The sequence below is a fragment of the Phyllostomus discolor genome, chromosome 2 (genome assembly GCF_004126475.2).
Source record: "Phyllostomus discolor isolate MPI-MPIP mPhyDis1 chromosome 2, mPhyDis1.pri.v3, whole genome shotgun sequence".
Taxonomy (NCBI): Eukaryota; Metazoa; Chordata; class Mammalia; order Chiroptera; family Phyllostomidae; genus Phyllostomus; species Phyllostomus discolor.
This window is the reverse complement of record NC_040904.2, coordinates 195738570-195762490: the sequence shown is the minus strand read 5'-3', so window position 1 is coordinate 195762490 and position 23921 is coordinate 195738570. Positions and strand designations below refer to the sequence as shown.

The window sequence follows — 23921 nt, the reverse complement described above, 5'->3', positions numbered from 1 at the left end:
CATACATATTGACTGATAAAAAAGTTTGAGAAATCAGTGCTAGGGAAGACAGAAATAAGAGATCTTACTATTTTTCAGTCCAATGAAAGGTCTAGTCAACTGTTTCTCTGAACACTAATTAATCAGGGAGTAGCCAGGTGATAAGGAAGCAGTAAAACACACACAAATGTTCAGCTTTTGCAAGGGAGCATCACTAATTAAAGGTTTATATCATTAAAATTATCAAAAAAAGATTAAAGATTCGTGGTGTATTTCACTTTGTCCACATTATCTTCTACTGCTTATGAACACACACACACATAAACTGTAAAAGATTATCTTTGATCTTTTTTTGGTAATTTCAATTACATAAATATTTGGGGGGACAGTGTTGATTTCACCCATAAATCTCCACTGTGGTGGTTCAAGAGGGTTTGTTCAAACCATCCAGCATTTCCCAACCATCTACCATGTATAAGTTGCTATAGGGAATTCAAAGTCAAACCAAGTGGGGCCTGAGGAGCTCCAAGATCAAGTGCAACAGGAGGCCTAGGCAGTGAGATGGAATGCTAAGAGACAAGGGTGGCAGGATCCATTGAGGTGAGGTCACAGGGAGATGATGGGCATGCCAGGGGTGGAGCCATAGTGAAGGTTTTGTGAACAGTGAAGTTACAAGCATAACCACACCCCCAGGAAACGGCACCCCAGAAAAGCTTACCCTCTTGAGTCCTAAAGTCATCTTCAGCGAAGATGTTAAAGTTGCCACACAGCCCACAGGTCTTGTTGAAGTATCTGTCTGACAGCAGGACTTGGAAGCTGCCACTGCCATCGATCCTGGCCACAAAGCCATAGGCCTCACTGGACAGCTTGTAGTACCCAGCCTCGGTTTCCAGGTACAGCCCGTTGGAGGCATAGGGCATGATGACACTGGAGGGACAAGGGTAAGCTCAGGAAGGGGGCTTCTCACGTATTTTCTGGCTGTCCCTCCCACCCTTCAACCCCAAACCTAGGCAAAGGGTTCAGACTATGGTGCAAAGTGGCTGAGGGCCTAGCCCAGCGGTCGGGAGCCCTGGCTCTCACCCAGCCCTGACACTGGTTTCCTCGGGACACGTTTACTTCCTCTCTCTGGACCCCAGCTTCTTCATTTAAAGATGAAACAGTGCATGCAAGGGGGGTTCCCAGGGCTTTCTCACATTTACATGTTTTGGGCTTTTGACTTACCTCTGGTCCCCCTGCAGCACAGTACCATTGACAAACAAATGGAGGTCGAAAAATTCCCCAAGATACACGGAGAGGCTCACTCTCTTGCCACTTTGGAAGTCTCCTGAAAGACAAGAGTCAATAATAGCGGTCATTATCCAAAAGAGTCAATACATGTACTATAATCATCATCTCTATAATCTTATCTGAGTGGAATACTTCCCACAAAAGACGTAACGAATGGACAAAAAAAATCTCCAAAATACTTTTCCTCACCCGTCTGCTTATTTATCTAAAACATCGAGTGTCTTCTGGATACAGAGCCCTCTCGTAGTCCCTTATATTTCTCAAAAGCAAAATATAAACATATGACCTCTTCCTTCTCAGAGTTTACAACCTAAATACAAAAATAAGAGGAGCATGCAACTATTGAAAATATTGTAAGATAGCAAATAAAAGCAACAAAGTAAGTTACTGCTAACAGGTACTATAGCGTGTATTATTTAAAGCGTTTTTTTAGGTTAGCCCTAAACAGGTGCTTTGTTTAAAATGGAGATTCATGAGTCCCACCTCAAGTTACTGATTTTGATTCTCTGGGAGAAGTTTAGAGAATCTGTATGTCGAGTCATTCGTTCCATTTGGGGAACTTAATAAAGATGCAATCAATAATGGGTTTTGTCCTTGGAGATGTTCGGATAGCTAAACACATGATAAAATAGTCCCTGGCTATGTGACAATGGCTTGGTTGCGAGGGACAAACAGAGACGCAGGTGGTGGCAGTGACATGAAAGCAAAAAAACAGGTGGAGACGCACTTTTGCATCATTACAAAGACCTTGCAGTCCCACAGCGAGTCTCTGACAACTGTCCCTCATGCAGGGCCCTTGGAATTCAAAGAGGACTGAGCAGCCATGGAGATGAAGGAGACAGAGGAACAGGGGAGAGTCTGACCTCAGGCCTTAGAGACTGAGAAGCTGATGGAAGCAGGGAAGTTGAGGACGGCCAGTAAGGACAGAGAGACAGAATACTGGGAGAAGAGGGGGAAGGTGCGGGGGGGGGCGGGGGTGCAGTGCCTCAGGGCTCCTGTGGAAAGGGGGCATAGGGCCCAGTTGGAAAGTTGACCTTGGAAATGAGGAAATGTGCCTTCTCCTACTGGGGTCTGGGGAGGGTGGGCTCCAGCTCCACAAAAAAAAAAAAAAAGGAAGCAAGAATGTCTGTGGAACCAAGTCCAGGAAACTTGGGAGGTTTGTTGGCGTGAGGTCCTGCTGCCACAGCTGGGGCCACTGATAAGGAGAGTGAGGGAAGGGGACGCCTCAGTCACAGCCCCACAGCGGTCTGAGGGGGGTTCCCCAATGGGGGCCTGAGGACAGGGGCCACCTGAGACCCCCACATACTCCTGACCAACCTGGATGAGCCAGAAAGTAGGCTTGTTCACAGTGAGATTTCAGTGAGGGTTGTCACATGTAAAGAACTAGCCCAGAGACTAGCAAACTTTTTCATCTCATGGCACACATAAACTTGTTGCTAAAATTCTACAGCACATCAAAAAATATATTTTTTTGCCAATCTGACCAAAAAATAACTATAATTCTGATTCATTCACACTGGGTGGCTATTGTTGTGTTGGCTGTTGTCATTTTTTTATTTAACAATCTAAGGGAGAAGAAGTCAGTGTCCCTGAGTAAAGGGTCAGGTATTGCACGTTTTAAACATTCTTGCGGTATACCAGTTAAAAATCGCTGAACTAGCCCATATAGTGTTAGCTCAGAGGCCACCAGGAAAGGCCCAGAGTCCACCAACCACATCCCGCAGTGCTCCAGACTAACTGTCAGGAGTCACAGGAGGTGCCAGCCAAGGTAAAGGGCTTTCATCCTGTTTGACTAAGGAGTCCTGCCTGCCCGGCGCTCCCACTGACCACAGTGTTTGCAGCTAGCACATCTTTAAAACATAGAACAAACTGTCAGACAGCCAGAAGTTAGCTGAAGAGAAACACACAAAACTAGACAGAGTAAAATGTGGACAGTAGAATCTGAGTGGTAAGTATATGGGTGTTTACTGTCCTGCTCTGTGTGTTTGAAAATGTCCACAATAAAATATTGAAAACACAAACAAATGGAACAGCCTGGCAACAATCCCCAGTCTGCAGCGGACCAAAGACTAAATCCCTTCCCGGGTGTCTGTGGAGGCTGACACTGACCACTGCCCCCAGCTTGGAGTGAGCTCAGTCTATCCACCACCCACCCGCTGGAGGGGGTACAGTGAACCCAAAAGGCCAGGGCGTCTGGGTCCCTAATGACCACAGAACCCATCTCCTTACCAGTACAATCCTCCCAGACCTCCACCCCCAGCCCCAGAGCAGAGGGATGGGTGGCTCTGTCCCTACTTCACCACTGGGTAACTCCCCCAGCATGTGGCCTCTGAGCCAAAGGCCTCTCACTCCTGGAAACAGGAGAGGACTCCCTGGGCGCCTCTGCCTCCAGCAGGCTCTCCCTCACCTTCATGGAAATTCAGCAAGGACCGTGAGAACAAGGCAGCCAGGAGTGCGTGGCTGCAGGGTGGGTAAGGAAGGCTTTGGATACAATCCGAAAGCTGGAGGTAAGCCACCACCCTGCAGCTACAGAGCTGTCCCTCTTCAAGGCCTTCCAGGATATAAAGTCACCTAAACAGTCACTTGCTCCCCAGGAGGCAGAGCTGAGCAGGGGCATAGGAAAGCCCAGAGGTCACTCACGCCCAGGTGGAAAGATAGAGCCTGAGAAGCTAGACAAGCCAAGAATGCAGGAGAAACAACCAGGGGAAAGTGAGACAGGGCCCCGAGGTTCCCACCACGAGTGCTGCTGCACAGAGACCCCACCCTGCTCACAGAAATGATGAAGGCAGTCTGGGACCATGGGACTCAGGTCCACCCAGGTGGCTGACACTCGGGGTCACTTGCCTATCATCACAGAGCTAGTGAGTGATGACAGAGCTGGGACTCAGGCTGGGTGCTGGTTTAAGCATTTGAAGGGCCGGCTCTGTGTGGCCCTGGGAGAGATCAGCATTAGGAAGCGGAGGAGGCAGGCTGACCACCCACCGAGCGGTGTTGGAGGCAGCATCTCAGTGGGACGTGGGGCTGGCTGGCTGCGCAGGATCGTCACCCACCTAGGGGCAGGGGTGTGACAGGGGGCTGGGACTGGGGTCCTTAGGGAGGACTGCACCACAAGGAGCCCTCGGAATTGCTGATGCCCCGAACGCAGTCCATCCTCAGCTGAGGGTGGGGAGGGCGGTCAGCAAGAGGATTTTTGGAAGTGTGCCCTGGAGCAGTCTTCAATTCAGAAAAACATACTGTTGGCAGCATTATGAACCTCAGAGATCAACAAAACAAGTGGCTGTAAACCCTTTTTTCCCAGAAAGCAGAGTAAAAACTCAATCTACGTTATGGCCCAGTGTGCACACACTCACACATTTCACATAGTAACATGACCCCTGCCGTGTGCCGTGCACTGTGATGCTTTCTGATGTCTTCTGCTTCACTGCATTTACTTCGTTAATGCTGGTCACAACCGGTAAGTTCATGTGGCGACTCACAGGGCATGGCTCAGTCTGAAAACCACTGATCTAGACTGGCTCTAATTCACAGGTGAAGAAATCCCACGCTGACAGCAGGGCTGCCCCGCCTCAGCACTGTGGACAGCTGGGGCCGGCTACTCCTCTGGTGTGTGGGGCCATCCTGTGCGTAGTAGGGTATCAGCCACATCTACCCACCGGCAGCATCCACCCACAGCTGTGACAACCCAAAATGTTCCTGACACTGCCAACCGTCCTCTGGGGGACAATCACCCCAGTGATAATAGTTGGTTTACACACTGTTAACTCAGGGTAGAGCCCACCCTGGGGTTTTCTGACCCTGAGTCCAGATCTCCTTTTGTACCACAAAGCTGCCTAACAGGACATCTGAGTGCTATGTTTTCAGTTACCCATTAACGCAGGGGAGAACTCCAGATCCCACTTTATTTGCTTTGTTCCCTCCCTGCAGAACTCAGGGGAATCAGATAATGTGCAGCTATTAGGAAGACAAGCCATTAGAAATTGCTTGTGGGCCCCGGGGAGGGGCAGGGTATGGAGGGGCAACTCCCACACTGAACCTATCTACCGGTTAACACTTCCTGCAGCTGCTAAGAGAAGATGGGCTGGGTCTCCACCCCAAGAGACTGAAGCAAACCAGGGACACTCTCCCCATGCCTCTTGAACTCGGTGACTGAGGAGCTCGGTGGGGAACAAGGTCCCCCACCCCCTACAGGTTGGAGAGACAGCAGCCTGGGGTGCAGGCTGGCGACTGGAGCCAGAGCAGCTCCGAGTGCTCCAGGGACATTTGAGTGTGGAGTGCCCTAACTTGCATTCCCAATGAACAGTTCACCCTCCGCTCCTGTGATTCTGACACAGGTGACCATTACCCAAATGCTGAGAAACGGAAATCTGGTCTGATGCCATTTACTGACCAGGAGACGAAGGCTTGCACTGGGGAAGTGACTCAGCACGCTGTTGGTGGTTTCTGGCTCTCTCTGGGCTGGTCTGGGTGCCAGATCCTGCAGTGTGGCCTAAACAGGGCAGTCTCTCCTAGCAGGACTCGTGGCGGCTCTTCCTTTTCCCTGTGCTAGTGGCCTTGGCCCCAGACCCTGGAGCCTGTCTGGTCAGGAGGGGCCTGGTCAAGGAAAAGGCCTCCCCTCTGCACCCGGTGGTCCTTCAGGCTGAGACATAAACACCTCACTCAGGATGTGTACAAGGTCCACGGACACTCGGAGAGGAATGGGGAATTTGTGAGTTAGAACTGAGAAAACAGGATGTCATTGGAGAACAATGGAGCAGAGATGTGCGAGAGGGCACAGTGAGTGTTCACAGAGCCGACCCACAGCTTCCAAGACCACCGCGCCCTTGCCCCTGCCCCTGGCCCCAGGGCCGCTGAAGAAGCAGGACCAACCCTCCCTCCCCAGGCCCAGCCTCCTCGGATTATTTCTTCCCAGTGCCCCACCCCCCGACCCACCACCTCCACCAAAAACAGAACCAGTAGGCACATTCTCTCTGAGGTTAGCAGCACGATTTGGGGGTGAGAATTAACCTGATCTACATTAACGTGTGATTGACCCACACCCTGGTCCAGGAAAATGGCCTGCAGAAAACGGACACTTGACAAGAGCAGGCTGTTATCAGAATAAGGACCCAGGGGCAGGGAGAGGGCAGGGGGGTCCCACTGAGGTGTTTTGACACAGAGAGGCCTAACACAGCCCTTCGATTCCTCCTTGGCCATGAAGCCCAGAGGATGGCCTGAGAGGCAGGCCGCCACACAAACCCACATGGGTATGCTGAGGAGGGGGTGGATGTCACCATAACCTTGACAGAAGTGCCCGCAAGCACCCAGCAGCCCCTCATGTCTATGAAGCTCATGTCCAACAAGTGCACATCCTGAGTTACGGTGGCTGCATTTAAGCATAAAGGTTTGGGGAACACTTCACAAGCAGAAACACACATCTGCCTTGCTCCTCCCAGAATCTGCATTTCAAAGGGAGGACAGGGAGGCTGAGCCACACTGTGTGACTCCCCTGAGGACACTCCATGGGGAGGGAGAGCAGAGAGCACAGGTTTTCTGACTCCTACGCTGGTTTCTGTGCTTCCATTTCCTGCTGGGCACTGAGCTACCAGGTCCTAGGGGACAAAAACTGCCGGTCAGCCCAAGTTGATGAGCCCAGCGCTGGAGCAGGCCAGAGCGGTCAGGGCCGGGGAGAGTGCGGAGCTGGCGGGGGGGAGGGGGGGGTGCTTCCTGGAGGAGGTGACAGTACAGCCCAGAGGCACCAGTTTGGCTTGAGTCCCTCTGACTAGGAGGGTGACCCTTATGGGGGAGGGGTCCAGAGTTGCATTTAAGTAGGGGAGAGGGCTTTTCCAACATGCTGCTCAAGCCCCTGGCCCCAGAATGTGAACTCTGTGCCTGGTACTAAGATTCCACTGCCTACAAACCATCTGCTGGATAAGGAGTCTGCAGCAGAGCTGAGCTAAAACACTGTGAAGTCGAGACAGCAACCCCTCCAAGGCACCCACGGGTCTCCAGAGGATCCCGTTCCCTGGAAATACCACTGAAGCACAAAGTCATGGGGTAGAGAGGATGTCATTATTTCCTTCTTTTAAAATCTTTCTGCTTACCCTCCATGTCCACGGACACCCCCAGACCCATCTCAGGTAAAGGGTCTGTACCATCTCCACTATGATTTTTATAGGAGATAGATAGATGGTAGATAGATAGATAGATAGATAGATAGATGAAAAAGAAAGGAAAAAAGAAAAGCATTTTTTCCTTGTAATGAGAACTTTTAAGATCTACTCTCTTAGCAACTTTCAAGTACACCATACAGCAGCGTTGGCTACAGGCACCATGTTGTACATTATACCTTTCGTACTCACTTATCTTATAACTGGAACGATGTACCTTCTGAACCCCTTCACCCAATTCTCCCACCCCTCGCTTTCCCCCTCTGGTCACCACAAATCTGGCCTCTTTCTCCTATGAGTTTGGTGGCACCTTATTTTGTTTTGTTTTTCGAGTCCACATATAAGTGAGATCATACAGCATCTGTCTTTCTCTGTCTGACTTATTTCACATAGCACAATGCTCTCAGGTTCCATTCATGTTCCAGAAAGTGCACCATGATTTTCAAGGTAAAGAAATCCACTTAAAATAAACACTGGGACCACCTGAGGTGGGAGGACCTCAGCCTTCAACTTTCTAGGGGAGGTGGGGTTGCTCTCCTTCTCCCCGCTGCGGGGCTGCCCGTTGCTATCTCAGCCCCCCCAGGGCTGAGGCCCCCGCCTTTGCTATGTCGTGTAGCATCCCTCGCTCACACATCTCACACATCTGATGAATTCTTAGAGTGGGAAGGTCACCAAACCATAGTTTTCCATCACCGCTTCCAGCCTCACTCCCAGCCTTGGAAAGTGCCTTCTCCCCGCAGTACAGGGGGAAAGTTCCTTCATCCTGACGAACCCAGGATCAAATCCCAGATCCTCCTTTTATTATCTGCCAGCCTTTGGGAGAATCAGCCTCCGTGAGGTCTGCATCTGGAAACAGCGGTGACTATATCCGTCCCTGCATCTCAGAACAGCTGTGGGGGGTGCAGAGATGGCACAGGCATAGTGCCAGCACTTTTCCAGGAACACCGGAAGTGCTCAACACTGGCCTGATGCTCTGATTGCCACCAAGGACACGGAATGATCCTTTTTCTTTTTGCTAGGGTCTCTGTGATAAAGCACCTTCTGAGCCATCATTCCTCTTGATGCTTTGGAGCTCCCAGGGTGTTGCCTGGACCCAGAGCAGTGGACATAATCACTGGAGAAGCATTAAGACTTTCTCCATCCCACCAGGTTCCCACGGAGAGAGACCCAGGGAAAAGCCAAGGGGAGCCAAGGGGAAAGGCCACTCCCCACCGTGCTCTCTATTGGGATCTTCCAGATCACACACTGTTGTAAGGAAAACTCCCCCTGCCTGTAGGCCCCCCACATGCCAGGCCTGAGCTCAGCCAGCTCCCGCTCTGTATTCCTCCCTCCAGCGCCCCAGACTCACCTATGAGCGAGAAGGAGTGTTTCTGGCAGTCCCCAGCCAGGAGGTAACTGCAGTCTCCGGCAAAGCTGTACATGGTCTCATCAAAGGTGTTGATGAAGGCATCTCCAAAGAGGCTGCATCGGGCCATCGAGGACCTGCCAAGAGTCCCCTCTGCACAAAGGGTCCCTGGAGGGAGAGGCCACAGGTGAGCACAGCTGGAACCACCAGCACTCTAGCCTTATAGAAGTGAGGCTTCATCTCACAGAAATTGGGCTGTGGGGAAGTACTTTCCATCCTAAATGAGATGGAAGCTGTTGCTTTCAGCCCCCAGATATGACCCAGGACTCATAGGAACAATGGAGGAACAGTTGTTTTGAGGAAATCTATTTGGTTTAATGCCATTTACATACCCATCTGAAATGTGATACACGTTCATTATAAAAAATTTGGAGAATACAGAAGAAGATCACAGAAAATTTAAAATCATCTGTTACCAACATTCAGCAATAGCTAGAGTTAACATTTTAGTGTTTATCTTTCTATTCTGTTTTATAGCATATACACAGTTGTGGGGGATTTTACAAAATTGTGATCATCCTGTGCAAACTACAACCATTCTCTCAATATTGTCAAAAATTTATCATGACATCGTGCTACTTCCAAAAGGTGATTCTTAGTGACTGCATTACACTTTGCATCTAAATGCATATAGTATAACCTCCTTTGTTAGGTTCTTAGCATTTTTCCAAATGTTCTGATATGTAAATAGATTGTAATGAACATCTTTGTACATCAATCTACTTGTGTATCTTGAACAGATTACTTCTAAACAGATCAGCCCATGTGCCTGACACATAGAATCTATAAAGTGTTAACTCCTGCAGGTCACACACTAACTCCAAGGGGACCCTTCTGCCACCCCCACACTGTGTGTACATGTGTGTGTATTGGGACCACATCAGAAAACCTCTTAAGTTTTCAGGGTCCCCTGGCACAGGGCCCACCTAGCTGGAAGATGTAGGGGTGTGACCCATGTACATTTTTCCCCAGACTAGCCTTTGTGCAGCAGACCGGACGATGCTGGCCTGAGTGGTCTAAGCGGAGACAGGCCAGGGTCAGAAGAAGGTCTCTTCTGCCAGTCACAGACTCAGAATGTCAGTGACAGAAGGAAGACAGTGCAGCACAGTGACAGAGTGCTGGCCTGGGATCTCAGCTCCGTGGGACTCTGAGCAGTCATTTTTCCTCTCTGACCCTCAGTCTCTTCGCCTGTGCTCTGAGAGATTCAAGTAGTTGACCCCCACAACCCCTTCTAAAACTAGTCATCCACCCTCATCTTGGTTTCCTTCTTCCCTGTCCTCCAGCCCCATTATATAGGACTGCTCTGTGCGGCCTTTGTACTTCTTCACTCCCCAACTGGAGAAGGCATTTGCAGGGACCTGCTCCTTGAGCAATACAAGTCAGGAGCAGGGGGACCTGCAGAACCTCCACAAGGGGAATTAACTAGGTAACCAGTGGCAGGGCCAGCACAAGCCTGGCACAGGGTGGGCACCCAGGTGAGCTGCACACACACACCTGCTTCGTCTGGAAGACGGTTGTTCCCAATGGCCCTGGGGCAGGAGTGAAGAGTAGGAGCACTTTGGTACCTACCTGGCAAGGTGAGGGCCAAAGCAAGCAGCAGCCTCGCAAGCCTGGCAGAAATCATCTGCAGAGAAGCAGGAGAAATGAGCTGGTAACCACTGTCCACACAGATGGCTGCTGGTGTGTGCTACTTTCCCTTCATGAAGTGGGAAGAACATTATTTTTTAAGCAAGAGAAAATACTGATCTTCATTAGCCCATGTTTGCCTTTGCACATAGAGTGCTGTCCCTCCCCTCCCCTGAAAAAAAAAAAACCTTGGCCAGGGCCAGGCCCAAGGGTAACAGTCACTATGAGCCAGGCGCCCCAGCACGCTTTCCCGAGCAGCAGTCTCAGAGCCAGACAGAGGAGGAGGGCTCTGCCTTCTCTGTACGCCTCCAGGCCAGCCTGGCCTCTCTCATTTCCCGGCGTGCCTACGGGAGCCAAGAGCCGATGCGCACCTAACTCCTTCTTGCCTCTCCATCCTTCCACACTTGGCAGCAAACTGGGGGTTGGAACTGTCTTATGCTTTTGTTCCTACCCCAGACACCCCGACTCAGAGAACACTTAGGAATGAGGGACGTTTCCTAGGCAGTCACCACACCATCCCACGAGTGCCTCACTCATCTCCATCCCCAGCACCCAGAAAATGTTCACACAGTGTTTGCCGCATTGATCTGACAGATGCAGAGGAGTCTGGCAGCCCAGGGCCTGGACTAAGGTACCCACAGTGTGGCCCGCCAGAGAGCGACAATTGGCCCTGGCTGGCAGAGCATACCCCACGTCCCATAGAGCCCCTGTCACACCATCTCCTCTGGAAAAGTTGCTAAATTAAGTGCAGTCTGTCACTTGGGATTCACTGGGGGTGACTCCTTTCCTACTCAGTGTCCCATGAGGCCAAACAAAGAGAATAAACCCAGTCTGTTATTTAACTGTGGAAGGAACACTTTGATGTCAGGTAGGGTCAAGTCTTGGTCCCAAAGCAGGTGTCCTCTCCTGCAGTCTCCCCGCACACAGGCACATCGGGCTGCTCCCCATAAGGACCAGGACAGTACAAGCAGAAAAGCCCAGGCAGGAGCAGAGACAGTCACAGGATGTCCCAGAGGTAAGGGGAGGAGGAGAATTAGGATGGTCCCTGGCTTTGAATCACCCTCTAAACAAAGCCTGTCTAGACTAGCTAGTAAGAACCCCAGCTCCCCAGAGGGAGGGATCAGTCCTGATCTGTATCCCACAACCGAGCCAGCCCTCCTCCCACAAGGCCATACCTTCCCCTGCAAATGGGGCTGCAGGTGTCTCCAAGGTGCTTGGAAAACTCGGCCGCACAGCAGTGCCGCCACCCTAGGCCATGCTCCCCTGCAGCTGCTGCGCTGATCGGACTGCTGCGGCTCTGCCCTGGCTTGCCGCTCCGTGACCCAGGAGCTGCAGACTTCCCGCAGCCAGGCAGATAAAGCCCGAGTCGTGACGTCCACCAACCCCCCCTTTCCCACCACAATAGCTGTGAACTGCCACACAGGGGCCTGGCCTCCTCTTAATGACCAACAGGAAACAATGAACGGAAATGGTATTAGAGACACCTCCAAGCCGATAAGGCTTTGAACAGTTTGGTGGGAGACCTCCTGGCAGCTGTCACAATGAGCTGCCTTACCCTCCCCATGCCCCCCAACACCCTGCCCCTGGTCCTCCCCATACAGATGGAATGACCAGGCAGGCTGGTCAGGCAAGGCAGGAATCCAGACCAGATCAACAAGCTTTGGGATCCAGTTTCCAAGGCCAGATTTCAGGGAAATTGAGAAAATTCCTCAACCTGAGCCAATGTAGCTGCCATATCTGGCGGAAGGAGAGAACTAATGCTTCCTGTCCATGTTAGGTATGAATGATCCAGTCCTGGTCCCTGACAAAAATAGTCCGTTTGGGTCCTGGCCAGGGTTAACAGGCAAGTTAAAGATGAGGGGTCCCATCGTAAGTCCAGGCCTTTGTAAAATGATGGCTGGGATGGTTTAATTCTGATGATCCTCCCAAAGATTCTTCTACCACTCAGCTCCTGATCTTAGACACACACAAACACACCACACACACACCAATCACCTACCACATACACTACACACAGACACATACCACACCACATACGCCACACCACACACAGAGAGACACACAAAACACACAGACACACCACGTACACACACCAAACTCACCACACACACACCATGCACACAGACACTACACCACACACACCGCATGCCACACAGAGACACACACACACACACACCAATTCTTCTCAACCTCCAATTCCCAAGAGCCTGATTTTCAACATCATCTGCTAAATTCATTCCTTCAAAAAGAGGTAGCTCATAAAATAGGGGAGGAAGGTGACTTTCGTGGTGGGATTCTAGGCACGACAACAGGCAGCCTAAGACTTATTTAGGTAAGGAAGCACACCTTGCTTCTCGTGTGACACCGCCTGCCCTGAGACTTTGGGAAACCGTTATGTCCCCACACACATCCTCCACACCCCGCCACTCCCCTTGCCAACCCAGGAGTGGAAGATGAACGTCCCCAAGACAGAAATGGTAGAAGAGGGAGAAGTGGCATTATATAGCAGAAAAGGTACTTAAGAATTTCCATTTCCAGCTTTTTTAAAAACGGGGTAACCTGAAAATTCATCTACCACAAAATACCTTGAAATGCTATGTTAAATAGCATTGAGTGCCTTATGTTCTGTAAGTGCACCACTAAAACAGGAGGAAAATAATGAGTATCTCCAAGAATCAAGGAGGAAAAGGGGCCCAAGTGAGCAGGAAGCAGCGCAGGCCTATCTGGTCAGCCATTCCCGGTTCCCCCCAGGCTGGGGGCCCAACCTTGCAAGAACAGGAAATGAGGCTTTGGGCCAGACTCGGGAAGAGCACTGGCACAAGACTCCTGCAGAAAGGGGACACCCTTGAAGGGACCCACCTTCCAAACGGTGGACTAGGAGAAAAATTCAGCCAACAACGTAGAAAATAAGGAACTTGTCTGTCTCCACCTGTTTTGGAGGTGGGAAAATGAATTTCTCTAGGATTGTAACCATGGGCTTGTACATGAATGTAGGTTTCGGGTTCGCATCGACATTGCCTCATGGTCCACAAACCCCCAAGCTGAGATGGTGACACAGCAGTTTGTCTGAGTCAGTACCTGGGGTTTCTGGAAGAGACAAGCATAAATCTACCTCTTTTTTTTTCCTGTTTTTACTTTGATTAGCATTTATTTTATGCCGAACTTACTCCCGGGCCATAAATTTTTGTTTCTTAGTTTCTTCTGAAATATCTTTTTCTTCTGTGCAACTTCATCTTCTGTTTCAGGAACAATCTGCTGTGTTTCAGGAAAGATCATCTCAGTGTGGCACAGGGAGCTGTGTGTGGGTTAATCCACCCGTGAGCTCTGTAAGGTCTACGCTGCATCGTGGGAGCTTTGTTCACCTGGATGTGCTCACTGACCAGAGAATCTACACCTAAACCCTTAATTAAGTTCAGCATTACTCTCTGAGTTTTTGAGCATGTGCAGGAAAAACTCATCACTCTATTTGGGCCACGGACCCTGTGTCCAGCCCCACTGTTTAGCCTGGGCACATCTGCCAACTCTTCCATTGGCATGCAACACGTTGCTTCTTTAAAGTGGCATCTTTCAGATACTTGGTGGGTTTTCAAATATGCATAACCTTGATGGCTTGGGCAGTTTCACAAGTGTTCTTAAAGTGAACACAAAGGTTCGAGCCTCTTTTTTTTTTAATTTTTGGTTTATTATTGGCTACCTTTTTTTTAAAGATTTTATTTATTTATTTTTTAGAGAGGGAAGGGAGGGAGAAAGAGAGAGAGAAACATCAATGTGCGGTTGCTGGGGGTCATGGCCTGCAACCCAGGCATGTACCCTGACTGGGAATCAAACCTGCAACACTTTGGTTCACAGCCAGCGCTCAATCCACTGAGCTACGCCAGCCAGGGCCGGTTCGAGCCTCTTGATTTGCATGATTTTGTGAGGTTTTCTGGGTCAAGTGAATAGTGAACCATCTTCAGAGGTCATCTCTGGTCTCCTTCAGGAAGGCACACAAATCTATCTTAAAGGAGAAAGTTTCTTCCCAGGTCACACATGACACCCACAGGTAAAGCCCTTCAGGGGGTTAATTCAAAAACCGCAAATTTTAAAACACTTGAGAAAACAGTTCGCCATGAACAAGAATAAGCAGCCACAATCAAAGGCAGGATTAGATCCCCCAGGAACATCAGATAATAAATTGATCAGGTAGCAATAAAAAAATAAGACTGTCTAAAATTACCATAAAGAGCAGGATTTGAAAACACAGAGGAAGAAGACATCAGGAGAAAAGAACAGGAAGACTTAAAAAAGAACTTTAAGAAACGCAAATATACAGTAAATTTGTTGAAAAATTCAAATATAAACACTAGACATTTCTAGAGAAAAATTTGCTGGAAGGTAGAACTAAGGAAATTATTTAAAGGGGTGAGACGAGAAAAATGAGAGATGTTAAGAGATGTGATACAGTAAGGAAATTCAAAGAGAAGTGCTAAGAAATATATATATATATTCTATATATACATATGAGAGAAAGAGAGAGAGAGAATACATATATAATTCTAGATGCAGTGCCTTAGCTTGAATGCCCCCGGAAGCAGGCCCTGGGAATTTTAGGCCTGCAGATGACTCACTTGGGAGGACAGGAAACACTGGCAGGGAAGTGGGGACATGATAAAGGAAAAAGAAAGCAGCCAATGAAGCGTGTTTATTAAGCTAGCTACCACAAGGGCCACTGAGCTTAATCCCATGGACACAGTTGGGCAAAAGGATAAGAAACCTGCCTCAGAATCACCCCTCTCTTAGGTTGAGAGGGCAGGGGTGTTTCCACACCTCCACCAGTCATTAACCGTCAAGGGCTGCTCCTGGGGGCGTTAACTCCTGACCACGTCCGGCCCGTGGGCACAAAGGTGCAGACACCGTCATCTACAACACACACGTGAAGAGCTAAGGGCCCAGGGATGTGGGAGGGTGACTGTAGCTTTGCTCTACCTGGTGAAATTCAATCATTTTGGGGGAAAAACCACAGTGTGTTAACATTAACAGTCCTTTCTGAAAGAACTATTAAAGAAGTTACTTCAGGAAGAAGGAAATTAAACCCACATAGAAAATACCAAGAGAAGAGGTAAATAAAGAGTACTGGGGTAAATAGGAGCAGGCCATAATTGCATAAAAAAATAATGATAATGATGATAAAACAGAAGGTTAAAACAATAAGATGGAACCAAAATACCAGAGAGCAATAGCCCCTACCTGGAGGCATGATGAGAGTGAACGTGTGTTGAGGTCCCTGTATTGCTCAGAAGAAAGAAAGAGGTGATAGCTCTAGAACTGGTTAAGGCTAGAACGCATAGTAAAACTTGGAGAAGCCACTAAAAGAATAGAATTGAATGTACCTGTTCCAAACCATTGGGGAAAAACGGGGAATAAGGAAACCTGGGTCGACCTGGGAGAAACATGGAAACAGCAGGACAAATAGCATAAATAATATAATAAAAATATAATCATTGGTAAACAGCAATGAAAAGTAAGAGATTATCCAATTAGTTGTCTTTCAAAAGACACACAATTCAGCAACGTTCAAGAGACAGGCTTAAAACCTAAAGACAAACAATGTAAGGAGGGAAAGAGGAAAAGGCAAGAGAAAGATCAGCAAGAGAAAGTGAGTACACTACTACCAGACGAAACAGACTGTAGGAGAAAAGTCATTATTAGAGACAAAGAAGATAAAAGATGATGAAAAGACAAGTGCCCCAGGAAGATATAATTAAAGATTTATAGGTACTTCATAATATAAACTCAAAATGTATAAAGAAAAAATATTAAACTATAAGGCAAAGCAGAGAAAGCTTTGAGTAAAAGTTGACAATGTCCACTTATGGCAAACAAGCAAACAAAAGCATCTCAGTAACCTGCAGAAAGAAGGGAAGGGCCTTGTCCCAAAAATTAGAGCAAACTTCACAAGTAGGGTGAAATAGAAGCCACATTCCCTGCTAAAACCAGAACAAGACAAAGATGAGCAATATCATTACTGCTAGTCAACACTGGAACAGATGTCCAGGCCAGTACAGAAAAAAAAGTAAAGAAAACATAAGGTATACAGTGTCTAAAGGAAAAAGCAGTCATTATTTGAAGATAATGACTGTCTACATAGGGAAATGCCAGAGAATTCTACATAAAAGAATCTACATAAGAGAATTCTATGCAAGAGAATCTTATGAGTCAGCAGTTTGTTGAAACAGGGTTAATTTTTAAAATCTTTGTGTTTCTATATAATTATAAAATGCCATCTTAAAAGTGTCCTATTAGTAAAACAATAAATACAATAAAATTTGCATAATACTATATACAGAAAATTGTAAATTTTGTTGCAAGACATTAAAGAAAACCCAATGGGAGGTACACTGAATTCATATTAAGTCATTATATTGTAAATTTACCAGTTATCCCCAAATTAGTCTATAATTCAAATGCAATAATAAATGTAACAGGGTTTTGTACAAAATTAGATAATTTAATAAAAAATCCATGTGGAAACAAAAGATTAAGAATAGCTCAGACAATTTCAAATTTAAGATTATCAATAAAAAACAAAAAATGGCTTACCAAAAAGACAAAAAATAACAAGTGTTGATGAGGAGGTGGAGAATGGGGAACCCTTGAACACTATGTTTTTTTAGAATTTTTTAAAATTTATTTTTAGATAGAGGGGAAGGGAGGAAGAAAGAGAAGGAGAGAAACACCAGTGTGTGCCACCTCTCACATGTCCCCCAATGGGGATGCAGCCCACAACCCAGGTATGTGCCCCAAATGGGAATCGAACCAGTGACCCTCTGGTTCACAGGTTAGCACTCAATCTACTGAGCCACACCAGCCAGGGCCCCTTGAGCACTATTGATGGAACATACATTGGTGTGCTACTGTGGAAAATAAAATAGAGTTTTCTCAGAAAATTAAAAAATAGAACTACCATATGAACTAGCAATTCCACTTCCAGGTATTTAACTGAGGGAAACAAAATTAGTGACTCTAAAAGACATATGCATCCTGCCCTGACTGGTGGAACTCAGTGTCTTCCCACAAACTGAGGGGTCACCAGTTCCATTCCCAGTCAGAGCACATGCCTAGGTTGTGAGCCAGGTCCCCAGCTGGCGGCATGTGAGAGGCAACCAATGGATGTTTCTCTCACACATCAGTATTTCTCTCTCTCTCTCTTTCTCCCTCCCTTCCCCCTCTCTAAAAATATATAAATAAAATCTTTTAAAAAAGATAAATGCACCCCATGTTCACTGCAGCATTATTTACAGTAGCCAAGATATGGAAACAACCTAAGTGTCCATCAATGAATGAGTAAATAAAGAAAATGTGGTACATATATACCATGGAATATTATTTAGCTATAAAAAAAGAATAAAATCTTGTCATTTGCAACAACATGAAGGGACCTTGATGGAATTATACTAAGTGAAACAGTTAGACAGACAAAGACAAATGCTATATGATCTCACTTACATGTAAGTAGACTCTAAAAATAAAGATAAAGTAAAAACTGAACTCATAGATACATAGGACAGATTGGTGGTTGCCAGGGGTGCGGGATAGGGATTAAGGGGGTTAAAAGGTACAAACTAAACAAATAAGTCATGGATGCAATCTACAGCATGGTGACAACAGTTAATACTGGATATTTAAAAGTTGCTGAGAGTAAATGTTTAAAATTCTCATAACAAGAAAAAAGAATTTTGTAACTATGTGTGATGATAAATGTTAACTAGATCTATTGTGATGAGCATTTCACTATATATACAAATATCAAATCATTACATTGTACACCTGAAACAAATATAATATTATATGTCCATTATGTCTAATTGTTTTCAAGAATTCTAAGTGGACAAACAACCCACTGGCCACAGACAAGTGACATGGAAAGGCAATTCACAGAAGAGGAAAAAACCCGGCTGGCCAGTAAACATATGAAAAATCATTCAGCTCCACTGCTCACCAGGGAAATCCAAAATAAAACCTCAGTTAGTTATCTTCCCATCAGATTGGCAAGGATGTGGGGCTGCTGGAACTACACGCTGTTGTCAGGACAAATGGTATATCACTTTGGAGAAAAATGTGGAAATAGCTATTAAACTTAAATACGCTCTTCCCCACGTGCACAAAACAACTAGCACAGAATGTTCACTGGAGCAGCAAAGAAAAATTCACAAAAACATGTAAAAACCTAAATATACTTCAACCGCAGGAGTAAATAAATGAGGGTGCATTCATCCTATGAAATCCCAAATAGCAATGAAAGAATCACCTAGGCTCTGTATGCCAACATGGATAAATTCCAAAAACAATGGTGAGCAAAAAAATGAAAGCAAGTATCTGAGGATTTCTACTACAGCATGGTAGCATTATGCCAACTTAAAGGCCATGTGAAATAAAACTACTATTGCTTAAAAACATGTTTAATCGCAGGGAAAGTAGACATGCCTGCAGTGACAACCCCTAAATGCAGGACAGAACTCTCTCTAGGCAGGAAGAAGAAGGGACCCAGACAGTGGTGGAACCTAAGGGGTTATGTCTCTCTGGGTATGTTTTGTTTATTAAATAAATTGCAAAACTATGAGGCAACTACGGAAACATGTTACAATGGGACCAAAGTGGCTGGGACATGGATATCGTTATATTATCCTCCCTAGTTTTTTATACAGTTGAAATTTTCACTGAGAAGACACAGCTCTGAAGCCAGTGACCTGGAGTGTTGCCTGAATACAAATTCTTAGATGTAAATAAGAAAAAAAATGGCTGAGTTAAAAGGCCCCAAAACTGTTCAGACTTTTATACATCCTGCCAAGAATTATACCAATTTCCCTTCTGTAGCATTTTTTCTGTTGTTGTGGGCTGAATATTTGTGCTCCTCACTAAAAAAAAAAAAATTGTATGTTGAAGCTCTAACACCCAACATGATAGTGTTAAGAGTGGGGGCCTTTCTGAGGTAATGAAGATTGAATGAGGTCAGGAGGGGGGCTCCCACTATGGGAGTGGTTCCCCTAGAAGAAGAGGAAGAGACCCCTGAGTTTTCTCTTGGCCACATGAGAACACATCGAGAAGGCAGTCGTCTGCCAGCCAGAAAGCAGACCCTCCCCAAGAACTGAATCTGCAAGCACTTTGATCTTGGCCTTCCAGCCTCCAGAACCATGAGAAACAAATGTCTTTGTTCCAACCTGTGGGATTTGGTTATGGCAACCTGAGCTGACAGAGACAGTTATGTTTTTATTGTTTGATCATTTCATCCGCAAACACTGGTATAAGATTATTGTTTTAGTATACATCCTTTTAATTATTGGGGAAGGTTTTCTAATATTGCTCATTTTTATTTCTTCTTTTGAGAATTTCTTGCTCATGTCTTTAGCTCATTTTCAACAGAGATGTTTATTTTTTCCTATTGATTTGTAAAAGTTTTTTATAAATTAAGATAGTATTCTTTATTTCCCACAATAATATGTGAATGTTTTTCTAGTTCTGCACTTTAATTTTTGTTGATTCTGGGTTGTTTTTATGTACAGGCGTTGAGAGAATTGTGTAACATTCTTTCAGGGAAGGGGGATGGGGGTAGGAGACACAGGTGCAAAATAAAAGCACAGAACACGAAGTGAAGGGAAGGATTCACAGTGAAAAGTCAATCTCCCTTCCGCCCGGGTGAATAACCACTGTCCCAGTTTGCCCTGAACTGAAGGACTTCTGGGGACATGGGATTTTCATTACTAAAACTGGGACAGTTCTCAGCAACTGGGACAGCTGGCCACCCTACCAGCCCCTTAGCTTCCTTCTCGGAGGCAATACCGTTACCAGTTTCTTAGGTAGCCTTCCAAAGATATCACAAAAGTTTTTAACATTTATCTTCAAATCTGAATGTGAATCATAGTCTATCAACCTGTATTTGCAAATTTTGTCACATCACTTTATTTTCTCCAAATTAAATTAAAACTAACCTTTTTCAGGGGCAGGATGACCCAGAATCCAGGGGGCTTATGGAGTACTCAGAAAACAAAATCATGTCCTTGTCTTCTTGCTGTTTCCTCTTTCCCAAGAGCACAGGACTCCTTTCAAGTTTAGCAACTTTAAGGCCCTGCAGGCAGGACCTCTGGGTCCAGCAGCCTCTGGCTCTCCAGGCCTCTGCTTCAGCCCCGTCATGAGCACCAGGCAGGCACAGTCCGAGTGCAGGCACTCCATCAGAGGAAGGCAGCAGGGTGAGCCAGGAACCCTGTCTCTTCCATTACCCATCGCCTCATCTTCTTGGGCCTCACACCCTATAGTCCATGCACTTAACTACCTCCTGGGCTCCTGTGGCTCACATGCCCACCCACCCTGACACCACCATGCACCCCAGAATGTCTGCCCATCGCCCGCCTGCGTCACTCCCCAGACACCTCCTGTGCTCAGCTGCCTGGGCTCCACTGTCTGAAATGCCTTCCCTCTCCTTTCACTCCTCTCTGCTCTTCACCTTTTCAGGTCCCTCCCCTGTCCTGCAGAGAAAGAATTGGTCATCTGCTTCCTATACACATTTCCACTTGACCCTCCTGTATTAACTCCCTGGGGCTGCTATAACAAATCCCCACAAGCCGGGTGGCTTAAAATAACAGGAAAGTGTTCTCTCCTGGTTCTGTAGACATCTGAAGTCAAGGCATTAGCAGGGCCGCGCTTTCCCCCGGGCCTCTAAGAGGGAGAGCTCCCTGCCCTCCTCCAGCTCCCAGTGGCTCTAGACATTCCTGGGCTTGTGGTGGCATCGCGCCAGCCTCTGCCTCCATCTTCACATGGTCTTATCTCCTTCACCCTGAGTGTCTCCCTTATGTGTCTGTCGTAAGAACTCCTGTCGTTGAACTCAGAGCCCACCTAAGTAATCTAGGATGATCTCACCTTGAGATCCTTGACGTAATGACATCTGCAAAGGCCCATTTTCCAAACAAGGCCCCATTCGCAGGTTCTTGGGGTGAGAATGTGGACCTCTCTTTGAGGGGGCACCACTTAACCCGCTACACCTCCTAACAACCCTTCCTCTGAGCCTGGATGCCAAGACTCAGACTTAGTCCTTGCGTAAGGGCACACACCATTACACAAAGGCAGCCAACACCTGAACCCACTTCCATCCAGTGCAAAGTCTGTGTTTTTTCCCACTGAACCTGTACCTCTTCCAGGAGCCTTTTCACACCTCCTCCCTCTCTCATCCCCCACTTTTCTGGCTAGAGAGCACTTCCTGGACTTTAAGCCAGGCCCGGATGTCTCTGGTGGCACTCATCTTGTATCTCCCCATTTAAGTCTCATCTCCTAGTCTTTGCTCTCTTGCAACAAGGACCATGCTTTACTCATCCTCGTATCTTCCAAAGTGCCTGGCATGGAGCGGGACACAAATCAGCACTCCAGAAATTCCTGTTGAGCTCTCTGTGGTGTCAAATGGGCCTATCATACCAAACTGTCACCCCAGGGCGGAAACCGCAGAGAAAAGAATTGCTCAACACCTGAGGAAGCTGTCAGCTCCTCTCAGCACAGAGGTTAAAAGCGAAAACAAACCAAAAGTCACACACCCCTATGGTCAGGGGGATATTGCACAGAGTAAGTCACAGGACTGCTCTGTTAGGGAACAGTGACCTCAGACCAGGGCTACACACCCATTTTAGCATATCTGGTATGACATGGCGGCACTGCCTATTTCTAACTAACACTCAAATTTCAATCTTAGCACAGTACAACACCCTCACTGGGGTAGAGACTGTTTTCTCTAAGTACAGGGGAAGGCAGATGATGCAGCTGAGATCTGATTTGCTAAGAGAGCTGCAGAAACTGACAAGGCTGTGGAGGTGTGGCTGCCGCTGTGGGAAGAACCCAGGCCCGAGAGCACTGCTACGGAAGGACCGACTCTCCCACCCCTGACCCCGAGCCCTGCCCAGCACACCTAGAGCCACGCTGTCACCACAAAGACCATCTTCTTCAGGAAACTCCAAGTCAGAGGCCAAGCCATCAAGTTTTCCATTTGACAGTTTAAGCCCGGTGATTTTAATAGGTGTTTTATATATAAATTGGAATTGGTCAATCAGTAAATTTGAAAATTGCCTGGGGAACCTTTTCTGAGTGAATATTTCCACTGAGGTTGCTGGCCTTCCTGGGATTAAATAAAGTTCTTTTATAGAAAAGCACATGATTTGAAATGAAAGCGCACACATTACCCAATGGCCCTGAGCTACGTGAGTGTCTGGGCCACATTAATACGTGCAACCTGGGGCCTAACGGTGTCAGCCCGATGCTGCTACAGCCCTGTGCACGTCTCCTCTGCCGTGACCTCAGCAGAGGTCAGCCTCCCTCCTACGACCTTGTCTCATGTCATAGAGTCATTTGGCAATGACTCACGAGATGTCTTTTAGCAAATCTGTATATTTTTATAAACATGTGACAGGTCGATGCCTTATCTCCCTAATCAGACCACCAGTTCCATGAAAACAGGAATGGAATTTTGAAAGCAGTCTGCCTTCTCAAACTACACCCTACCTCCAGCCAGCCATGGGCCCAGGACCCTTAAGAAAATGACCCTCCAAGTCACTGAGCCTCCAATCACCCTGCTTCACACCCTGGCTTCCTACCTCAGGTTGCGGTGCATGGGGTGTATAAGCATTCCCAAGGCGGAGAGCAGCCTGCAGCCTTACACCACGGACAAGGAGCTCCACACATACAGACTGCTCTATAGCAATACAGAGCGGGTGCTAGGAGCCTACAAGCAGTGCTGGAAGGTCCACGGGCACAGCAGGCACCTTCATCCAGTATGACGGCTGGGGAAGGCTTTAGGGAGGGGAGGAATTTGAACTGGCCTGGCTAGGATGGGTAGAATAATTTTTTAATAATTATAACTCCTTTTTTAGTATCATAAAGTAACATGTGGTCATTATAGGGGGAAAAAAGGATGGACAAATGAAAATAAGAAAATGAAAATCACTCCCTTAATGTTACTACCCAGAAAGAAGTACCATCAACAGTTTAGCATGTTGTTTTCCTTTTTTTAAGAAATGTATCTATAATATAATTTTAAATAAAATCATCCTATACAGAGGATTCTGTAATATGTTATTTTGCTTTTGAATTTATTATAAATTTCTTTCAATTCATTAGTACTTTTGTACTTTTTTGCTTTTGTTTACTGTGCAATACTTCATATTATAATATTCACAATTTATGTAATCAGTTCCATATTATTGGATGTTTACTTTGGCTGGTTCTAATTTTTCTTTTTATTAACAATGCTACAATGGCCATCTCTGAAGCTTTATCAACACATGACTCTGAGGATTATTTCCACAGTATGAAATTCTTGTATGAGGAATTTCTGGGTGCATAGTCATCCACATTTTAAAGTGCAATAAGATTTTGAAAAGTGAAATGAGAACAAAGGGCATTCAAGAGGTAAAGAAAGAAGTGAAGGCATAGAGGCAGGAAAGTTCTGGGCATGTGAAGATAAATAA

General features: G+C 46.8%; 1 protein-coding gene across 2 annotated transcripts in view; it reads right to left on the bottom strand.

The window, feature by feature from the left end:
• Window positions 1-11849, bottom strand: part of VWF (von Willebrand factor) — a 122105-nt gene extending 110256 nt beyond the window's left edge. Inside the window, exons 1-5 of one of the 2 annotated variants that reach the window (XM_036019418.1) lie at window positions 11619-11849; window positions 10387-10441; window positions 8761-8925; window positions 1201-1303; window positions 698-906 (exon numbers count right to left, since the gene is read on the bottom strand). In XM_036019418.1, coding sequence (XP_035875311.1) covers window positions 698-906; window positions 1201-1303; window positions 8761-8925; window positions 10387-10441 — 532 coding nt within the window. In that variant the 5' untranslated portion in view covers window positions 11619-11849. The remainder of the gene's footprint in view (window positions 1-697; window positions 907-1200; window positions 1304-8760; window positions 8926-10386; window positions 10442-11618) is intronic. The other variant, XM_028532222.2, reaches the window with a different exon arrangement.
• Window positions 11850-23921: the final 12072 nt, after the last annotated feature.